The 10,298-nt window shown below is 38.8% G+C and overlaps 1 protein-coding gene across 1 annotated transcript; it reads right to left on the bottom strand.

Annotated features, from left to right (window-relative positions):
- Positions 1 to 5,573: 5,573 nt before the first annotated feature.
- LOC139572386 (hyaluronan synthase 1-like) lies at positions 5,574 to 9,386 on the bottom strand. The gene is made up of 5 exons (XM_071395131.1): positions 9,259 to 9,386; positions 8,080 to 8,791; positions 7,769 to 7,994; positions 7,449 to 7,581; positions 5,574 to 7,337 (listed from the first exon to the last, which is right to left on the bottom strand). The coding sequence occupies exons 2-5, from the start codon at positions 8,770 to 8,772 to the stop codon at positions 6,662 to 6,664; spliced, it is 1,728 nt and encodes a 575-aa protein (XP_071251232.1). The 5' UTR covers positions 8,773 to 8,791; positions 9,259 to 9,386; the 3' UTR covers positions 5,574 to 6,661.
- Between the last annotated feature and the right edge of the window lie 912 nt (positions 9,387 to 10,298).

Raw genomic sequence — 10,298 nt, 5'->3', positions numbered from 1 at the left:
GTTGATAAAGCTGTTGTAGTGTTCATTTAACCAGTTGATAAAGCTGTTGTAGTGTTCATTTAACCAGTTGATAAAGCTGTTGTAGTGTTCATTTAACCAGTTGATAAAGCTGTTGTCGTGTTCATTTAACCAGTTGATAATGCTGTTGTTGTGGTCATTTAACCAGTTGATAAAGCTGTTGTAGTGTTCATTTAACCAGTTGATAAAGCTGTTGTTGTGTTAATTTAACCAGTTGATAAAGCTGTTGTAGTGTTCATTTAACCAGTTGATAAAGCTGTTGTTGTGTTAATTTAACCAGTTGATAAAGCTGTTGTAGTGTTCATTTAACCAGTTGATAAAGCTGTTGTAGTGTTCATTTAACCAGTTGATAAAGCGGTTGTAGTGTTCATTTAACCAGTTGATAAAGCTGTTGTAGTGTTCATTTAACCAGTTGATAAAGCTGTTGTCGTGTTCATTTAACCAGTTGATAAAGCTGTTGTAGTGTTGATTTAACCAGTTGATAAAGCTGTTGTAGTGTTCATTTAACCAGTTGATAAAGCTGTTGTCGTGTTCATTTAACCAGTTGATAAAGCTGTTGTAGTGTTGATTTAACCAGTTGATAAAGCTGTTGTAGTGTTCATTTAACCAGTTGATAAAGCTGTTGTAGTGTTCATTTAACCAGTTGATAAAGCTGTTGTCGTGTTCATTTAACCAGTTGATAATGCTGTTGTAGTGTTCATTTCACCAGTTGATAAAGCTGTTGTAATGTTCATTTAACCAGTTGATAATGCTGTTGTAGTGTTCATTTAACCAGTTGATAAAGCTGTTGTCGTGTTCATTTAACCAGTTGATAATGCTGTTGTAGTGTTCATTTAACCAGTTGATAAAGCTGTTGTCGTGTTCATTTAACCAGTTGATAAAGCTGTTGTAGTGTTCATTTAACCAGTTGATAATGCTGTTGTCGTGTTCATTTAACCAGTTGATAATGCTGTTGTAGTGTTCATTTAACCAGTTGATAAAGCTGTTGTCGTGTTCATTTAACCAGTTGATAAAGCTGTTGTAGTGTTCATTTAACCAGTTGATAATGCTGTTGTAGTGTTCATTTAACCAGTTAATAATGCTGTTGTCGTGTTCATTTAACCAGTTGATAAAGCTGTTGTAGTGTTCATTTAACCAGTTGATAAAGCTGTTGTAGTGTTCATTTAACCAGTTGATAAAGCTGTTGTAGTGTTCATTTAACCAGTTGATAATGCTGTTGTCGTGTTCATTTAACCAGTTGATAATGCTGTTGTAGTGTTCATTTAACCAGTTGATAAAGCTGTTGTAGTGTTCATTTAACCAGTTGATAATGTTGTTGTAGTTTTCATTTAACCAGTTGATAATGCTGCTGTTGTGTTCATTTAACCAGTTGATAATGCTGTTGTAGTGTTCATTTAACCAGTTGATAAAGCTGTTGTAGTATTCATTTAACCAGTTGATAATGCTGTTGTTGTGTTCATTTAACCAGTTGATAATGCTGTTGTAGTGTTCATTTAACCAGTTGATAAAGCTGTTGTCGTGGTCATTTAACCAGTTGATAATGCTGTTGAAGTGTTCATTTAACCAGTTGATAATGCTGTTGTTGTGTTCATTTAACCAGTTGATAATGCTGTTGTCGTGTTCATTTAACCAGTTGATAATGCTGTTGTAGTGTTCATTTAACCAGTTGATAATGCTGTTGTTGTGTTCATTTAACCAGTTGATAATGCTGTTGTTGTGTTCATTTAACCAGTTGATAAAGCTGTTGTCGTGGTCATTTAACCAGTTGATAATGCTGTTGAAGTGTTCATTTAACCAGTTGATAATGCTGTTGTTGTGTTCATTTAACCAGTTGATAATGCTGTTGTTGTGTTAATTTAACCAGTTGATAATGCTGTTGGTCGTGGTCATTTAACCAGTTGATAATGCTGTTGTAGTGTTCATTTAACCAGTTGATAAAGCTGTTGTAGTGTTCATTTAACCAGTTGATAAAGCTGTTGTAGTGTTCATTTAACCAGTTGATAAAGCTGTTGTAGTGTTCATTTAACCAGTTGATAAAGCTGTTGTCGTGTTCATTTAACCAGTTGATAATGCTGTTGTTGTGGTCATTTAACCAGTTGATAAAGCTGTTGTAGTGTTCATTTAACCAGTTGATAAAGCTGTTGTTGTGTTAATTTAACCAGTTGATAAAGCTGTTGTAGTGTTCATTTAACCAGTTGATAAAGCTGTTGTTGTGTTAATTTAACCAGTTGATAAAGCTGTTGTAGTGTTCATTTAACCAGTTGATAAAGCTGTTGTAGTGTTCATTTAACCAGTTGATAAAGCGGTTGTAGTGTTCATTTAACCAGTTGATAAAGCTGTTGTAGTGTTCATTTAACCAGTTGATAAAGCTGTTGTCGTGTTCATTTAACCAGTTGATAAAGCTGTTGTAGTGTTGATTTAACCAGTTGATAAAGCTGTTGTAGTGTTCATTTAACCAGTTGATAAAGCTGTTGTCGTGTTCATTTAACCAGTTGATAAAGCTGTTGTAGTGTTGATTTAACCAGTTGATAAAGCTGTTGTAGTGTTCATTTAACCAGTTGATAAAGCTGTTGTAGTGTTCATTTAACCAGTTGATAAAGCTGTTGTCGTGTTCATTTAACCAGTTGATAATGCTGTTGTAGTGTTCATTTCACCAGTTGATAAAGCTGTTGTAATGTTCATTTAACCAGTTGATAATGCTGTTGTAGTGTTCATTTAACCAGTTGATAAAGCTGTTGTCGTGTTCATTTAACCAGTTGATAATGCTGTTGTAGTGTTCATTTAACCAGTTGATAAAGCTGTTGTCGTGTTCATTTAACCAGTTGATAAAGCTGTTGTAGTGTTCATTTAACCAGTTGATAATGCTGTTGTCGTGTTCATTTAACCAGTTGATAATGCTGTTGTAGTGTTCATTTAACCAGTTGATAAAGCTGTTGTCGTGTTCATTTAACCAGTTGATAAAGCTGTTGTAGTGTTCATTTAACCAGTTGATAATGCTGTTGTAGTGTTCATTTAACCAGTTTATAAAGCTGTTGTAGTGTTCATTTAACCAGTTGATAAAGCTGTTGTAGTGTTCATTTAACCAGTTGATAATGCTGTTGTAGTGTTCATTTAACCAGTTTATAAAGCTGTTGTAGTGTTCATTTAACCAGTTGATAAAGCTGTTGTAGTGTTCATTTAACCAGTTGATAATGCTGTTGTAGTGTTCATTTAACCAGTTTATAAAGCTGTTGTAGTGTTCATTTAACCAGTTGATAAAGCTGTTGTAGTGTTCATTTAACCAGTTGATAATGCTGTTGTCGTGTTCATTTAACCAGTTGATAAAGCTGTTGTAGTGTTCATTTAACCAGTTGATAATGCTGTTGTAGTGTTCATTTAACCAGTTGATAAAGCTGTTGTCGTGTTCATTTAACCAGTTGATAAAGCTGTTGTAGTGTTCATTTAACCAGTTGATAATGCTGTTGTCGTGTTCATTTAACCAGTTGATAAAGCTGTTGTCGTGTTCATTTAACCAGTTGATAAAGCTGTTGTAGTGTTCATTTAACCAGTTGATAAAGCTGTTGTAGTGTTCATTTAACCAGTTAATAATGCTGTTGTCGTGTTCATTTAACCAGTTGATAAAGCTGTTGTAGTGTTCATTTAACCAGTTGATAAAGCTGTTGTAGTGTTCATTTAACCAGTTGATAAAGCTGTTGTAGTGTTCATTTAACCAGTTGATAAAGCTGTTGTCGTGTTCATTTCAGTCTGTTGATAAAGCTGTTGTTGTGTTAATTTAACCAGTTGATAAAGCTGTTGTAGTGTTCATTTAACCAGTTGATAAAGCTGTTGTCGTGTTCATTTAACCAGTTGATAAAGCTGTTGTTGTGTTCATCTAACCAGTTGATAAAGCTGTTGTAGTGTTCATTTAACCAGTTGATAAAGCTGTTGTCGTGTTCATTTAACCAGTTGATAAAGCTGTTGTAGTGTTCATTTAACCAGTTGATAAAGCTGTTGTAGTGTTCATTTAACCAGTTGATAATGCTGTTGTCGTGTTCATTTAACCAGTTGATAAAGCTGTTGTTGTGTTCATCTAACCAGTTGATAAAGCTGTTGTAGTGTTCATTTAACCAGTTCATAATGCTGTTGTAGTGTTCATTTAACCAGTTGATAAAGCTGTTGTAGTGTTCGTTTAACCAGTTGATAAAGCTGTTGTAGTGTTCATTTAATCAGTTGATAAAGCTGTTGTTGTGTTAATTTAACCAGTTGATAAAGCTGTTGTAGTGTTCATTTAACCAGTTGATAAAGCTGTTGTAGTGTTCATTTAACCAGTTGATAAAGCTGTTGTAGTGTTCATTTAACCAGTTGATAAAGCTGTTGTCGTGTTCATTTCAGTCTGTTGCACATCTATAAATGGAAGACCTCTAATCAGTCAAGAACATTCATCATTGTCAGAGCAATATATCTTTTATTGCTTTATTAACATTTTGAGAACGTCACAAGGTATTCGCTTATAGAATTGCTTATGATCTTTAAAGTTAGCTCTGACAAGTTTGTTCAGTTTATCATGATAGGGAAAGGGGATACCTAGTCAGCTGCACAACTGAATGTATTCAACCGAAATTTGTCTTCCACATTTAACCCAAACCCTCTAAATCAGAGAGGTGCGCGGGACTTCCTTAATTGACGTCCACGTCACCAGTTGCTGTTGGGGGTTAACTGCCTTGCTCAAGGGCAGAACACCAGATGTTTCAACCTTGCCGGCTCGGGGACTCAAACCAGCGACCTTTCGGTTACTGGCCCAACACTACCTACTAAGGCTACCTACTGCCCCCAGAATGGTGATTCACACAGCTAATATTTTCTCTGCAAGACAGACTCTTTAACACTCCGTTAGTGTTACATAAGTGTTAAAAACAAATGGGTGTCACTTCATTCATATATACAATAATTAACTGTATATTGCAGTTTTCAGACTCTTTTAGAACTTCCATCCACCCAGACCTGTCATAAAAAGTTTGTATGGTACAAAAACAGCAAAAAAGTCTCTCCTCCCTCCACCAGTCAAATGAAACCAATGCAAAGCAACTGGCCCTCTAACTGCCCTGAGAGGTCAGAAATGTTGACTCTACATCAGTAATTATACCTCTTGATGAGCAACGATGACCCTCCTGATGATAGATGTCTCTAACAGAACCTCTAATTTTTCAGATTATCATGTGTTGTTCAATGGAAATGTCACGTTTTTCCTACAGTCAACAGAACCATTTGTGGATAGTACATCATGCAGACCTTCCATTGCAAGCTAGGGGCCAGTATTAGGGGCTACAGCAAAGGATGGTAGATTATGGGTTATAAAAATCATTGGAATTACTATTTTTCTTCCCTTCTGACCACAATGGTTACCTTACCCATCAACTGTCAGGGAAATCAGGGGTATAGTTAGCATTGACAGTGGAGTCAGATGAAGCAACCATTAAGACACCGATTTCAATATCCTAGATTGATAGGATCATTGAGAGATGGGTGTGGTAGCCAAAACAATCCCTCCTCAATAAATCAACAGTAGGCTACTGTACTTCATTCTTTTCATAAAATACTTAATTTTTATTTTCTCATTTTTATCAAAATCCCAAAACATACATACATTCATTCACATTTGCAAAGTAATATGACAGAGGAAATCATCACATACAATGAAAAATGTGCATAAACAATCTATACCGATGTGCTCAGTCAGTTCAGTTCAAACCGAGCCAGGTGCATCTCTCATGTTTATACTCAACATGACAGCAGAACCATTGTCCGTCTATCTCACAGGGCTTCACAAAGCATCCCTGGGAGTGGATATCACATGTATGATTGTCTAATTGTCTTCCTACGGAGTCTGTCACTATTATTTACACTGAAATAAATATTTTCACTTAGAACCACAAGACATTTTGCTAGTTTTCTTCCAAGGTAATGTTTAAAAGAAAACTCTGATTAAAATCCAGTCCAATTTCCAGTGCATTATTGAGAGAAGTATATTTAAAAACAAAGAAAAGCTACTATGTCTGATATGGTATTTTGTTCTGTAAGGCACATATCAAGTCACATACAGCGTGATCTAATAACAGTTCAATCATGTTGTGCTCAAGAGAGATTACAAATCCTTATATTAAATAAATGTAACACTTCGTTTGTTAGGCAGTCAGTAGAAATAAGCAACAGCAAATCAAGGGCCATCTAGAATAGATTATTAGTCTTATCATCAACTGCTGAGAGGACTCCTGAGAGGTATACTATATTGCTTCCATATGCAGTTTCAGTTATAAAGTATGTGTAAAGACAACTGAATGTCAAATATTCACTCACTTAACAACTAACAACTCCTTTCTCCATCTTCAGTAGCACGGCAAACTGTAGTTATCAACAATATATTCTCATCTTTGACACTATTCTAGATGAAGCTTCCCAGAGTCTAGGTAATTGTTCTCATATACAGTACATTATATACATTTATATATTCTATGGTTCAGTTGATTTAACAGCTGTATAAAGGTTATCTGTTCACAAACAGCTACTGTAGCACAAGATTAAATAAATGAATGAAAAATCTTTGATGTACAAAACATTAAATAAATACTAAATATCCAGTCTTTTTTCTCTTGTATAGAAACTGTCCCTATATGCTAACGTCATAACTTTGGGACCGTTTCCTACACAGCCTGCGGAACCACACCCAGTAGAGGAAGATCATGAGGAACCAGTAGCAGACGTACGCCACACAGCCGTAGATCAGAAACCTGGTCTCTAGTACCTTAGCCGGCATGAACCAGCCCTTTTGGCTCTCCTTGTAGATGGTGTAGCAGGACCCGCCCAGCAAGATGGCCGCCCACACCGACAGAGGCAGCAGGGGGATGTAGTTCCCAACCATCTTGCGGCGGCCCGACGTGCCCCAGCTGCTCTTGTTCATGGTGATGATGGCAAAGTACTTGGCAGGCAGCAGGCTGGTCATGTAGAGGGCAGAGTAGAGGGACATGAACACCATGACCAGGTCGCGGCGCAGGATGCAGGCATAGGCCGCCTTGATCAGGCCGATGAGCTGGATGCAGCAGAGGACCCAGAGGATGTCCCACAGGGTGCCTGTCCAGAACAGCTGGATGATGGTGGCCGTGACGAAGAAGGGGAAGACACCAGAGACGATGGACTCGTAGGTCATCCACAGGTGGTGCTTGTGCCACCACATGGCGTTGTAGAGCCACTCGCGAAAGTAAGACTTGGTCCAGCGTGTCTGCTGGTTGAGCCACCGGAGGAACTGGCCTGGCGTCTCCGTGTAGCACTTGGAGCGGGCCGTGTATCTGAGAGCAGAGGATGGATGATGATGAATGAGTCTATTATTATCTCCAGTAAAGTGTTGTGTTTCAGTTTTTTTGCGTATGAGGAGTATTTGTGAAGAAATGTATACTCACTTGGTGGCATAGCCCATGCTGAGCATGCGGTTGGTGAGATGTCTGTCATCCCCAAATGTGCAGTGAGTCCCCAGGAACTTCTGGTTGTACCAGGACTCTAAGAACTGCTGGAGGAGGTCATTCCTGTACAGACCTGAGGATGAAACCAAATCTATGTTATAGTACTGCAGTTTACATGCATGTACATTCAAATTGTATCACTAGTTATGTTAATGAATACAAATAACATAGTAATATTACATGACTACCAGTAACATAAAGAAGAAAAGCAAGGTTATGACTATGTTTATCGCGGTCACAGGAAAGTGTAATTTCCTTACCCAATGGGCCGCTGATGCAGGAGACACAGTTGAAGAAGGACTGGCAGGACCTCTCAATGTTGAACGCCATCCAGTAGCGCAGGCTGCTCATGAAGCTGATGTAGGACTCCTTGAGGTTGAGGATCATCACGTCTCCTCCCACCGCCCCGTACTTCTGGTTGCTCTCCAGAACCTTACACAGCTCCACCGTAGCCAGGGGGTCTAGCTTGGTGTCAGAGTCACACACCTGGAGGAGAGAGAGAGAGCGAGATTAAATACAGTATTTCCCTAATCTCAAGAGCCAAACAAAGAGATGTAAGTAAACTCCTCACCTGTATGTAGTCCACCGACAGTCCCAGTGCCTTGAACGCTGTGTACATCACCTCCCTCTTTCCACCCCACTTCTGCATGATGCACACACACCTCCTGCTGTTGATCAGATCCTCCACCTCCCTCCTCTGGGGGTCCTCTCCCAGCCCATAACTAGCATCCCCGGCGGGGCCTATCACCTCGAGGATGCCCCCCTCCTGGGTCTGGGTGGGGTCCCACGTGTGGTAGTTATTCCTCCACACGTAACAGCCAGGGTCCTGGTCTGCAAACACCTCCCTGAACATCTCCAGCATGTAGAGGTCGTCCTCTGAGTTCCCATCCACCACCATGATGACCCGCAGCAGCTCTGGAGGGTACTTGAGGGCCCGAATGGAGTTGAGGCACTCGCGCAGGTATTCTGGGTCCTCCTGGTAGGCTGAGATAGTGAAACCGATGGTCTTGGTGAATGTGCAGGCCTTGCTTCGGTCCCTCATGCGGCGGTGCTCCACGAAGGCGAAAAAGCTCTGGACCAGGACGTGGAGCCCCAGCAGGAGGCCATAGAAGCCAAAGGAGATGATGCCGTACGGGGAGGTGGCCAGCTGGAAGCCCTGGACGTAGGCCCACACCATCACCCCCAGCACCACCAGGGCAAAGAGGAATGTCAGGATGGCACGGACTATCGAGCCCACTCGCCTTAGTAACGGTTTCAGTTCCATTTTTTCCCCCTTTAGATACCTGTTGTCAATCAATGAAGATGAACATTGAAGATAAATACATTGAAACATGAACAAATAGGCTAAATGAAAGATTAGATTTCATCTATTGAATTAAGTGAATTGATTGAAAAAGGCTAATCATTATTTCAAGTATTATTATGTCAACAATACGGGTCTACAAAATGTATTTGATTTTGATTTTAACCTTTAGTATTGCTTATTATAAGATACAAAACAATTGTTGGGCATCATTATGTCAAGTAAGTTCCAGATAACTATAAATACCAAAGACATCCTACCACAAAAGCGTTATCATGAAAAAATATATATATATTTGTTTTTATTTGACCCATCAATCTTCCAAATATGTCATCAAGAAGTTACCTTGTTTCTTTGTGACGTAGACAATGTACCGCAAAACGAAAATGTATTTCTAATGGTAAAAAATAAATAAAAAACATTTCAATTTAAAATGTATAGCCTTACCTGCCTTTGGTGCCAAATTACTCCACTCTGGAAATGCCCCTTCCTCTCTGTCTCCTACTCTCTCTCTACTCTGGCAATTTGCGTGAAGTTGGATTACTTTATAAACTTGAGAAACACGCTTACTCCAGATGCTGCCAGATGTGAGCGCACATACAGTGGCCCAAAGCAAACCATCATAGGTGTAACGCCCTTAATACTGGGCTTGTGAGTCAGCACGTGCTGCGTCAAAGTAGAAAATAGGTCCATAGTGAATTCGCCAAATATAAATCAACAGGGATTAGATTTACTCCAGTAAAATTAGTTATGTGCGTCCATTTTATAGGAAAATCCGTATGTTGGATTTCATTCAGGAATGCACCATTTTGTACATTTCTAATCATTACAATTTTGACTGAAATATGTCGCGCTGTCAAATATATACCTTTTGTAAAATGGATCTAATACAGAGTAAACCTCCATAATGACCACAGTAATCCTGAAAATTAAACTCTTATTTTGTTTTACGCTATCTGTTTGTGTTGTCGACAAAAAAAAGATTGATCTTGATCAATTGTAGGCTACTTATTTACAGTTAATTTGTTTGAATACAGGCATTTAGATATTATTCACTTGACTATTGAATAGAATAGAGTACAATAAAATAGAATATCCTACAAAATTTTTCCCATAGGGAACTTGTGGCATTTGGATTCGACAATAAATACATAACAGCACAATTCACATATGGCACAAACCCCTTATACAAGATCAACTAAAAGTGTGGGAAATATCACTACTCTCATCTCCACCATACATTTCCATTGAGGAATATTGCATCACAACTACCTTGTCCCTGACCAGTCACTGCCCTGATCTGTCAAGAAGTTGAAGGATGCCCTCTGGTGGCACTATAATAACCCCGCATCCTTTCTCTGGTACTGAACATTGTCAGGCAATGTCAGTCACAAGGCTAACAAATGTATATCCACCACCACACATGAATGTTGCATAGAAACGGGCACATCAAGCAGTGTTTATGACCATATGACCATATCTTATCT

Source organism: Salvelinus alpinus, chromosome 4, assembly GCF_045679555.1.
Source record: "Salvelinus alpinus chromosome 4, SLU_Salpinus.1, whole genome shotgun sequence".
Lineage (NCBI taxonomy): Eukaryota > Metazoa > Chordata > Actinopteri > Salmoniformes > Salmonidae > Salvelinus > Salvelinus alpinus.
This window is presented reverse-complemented; position numbering and strand designations above follow the sequence as displayed.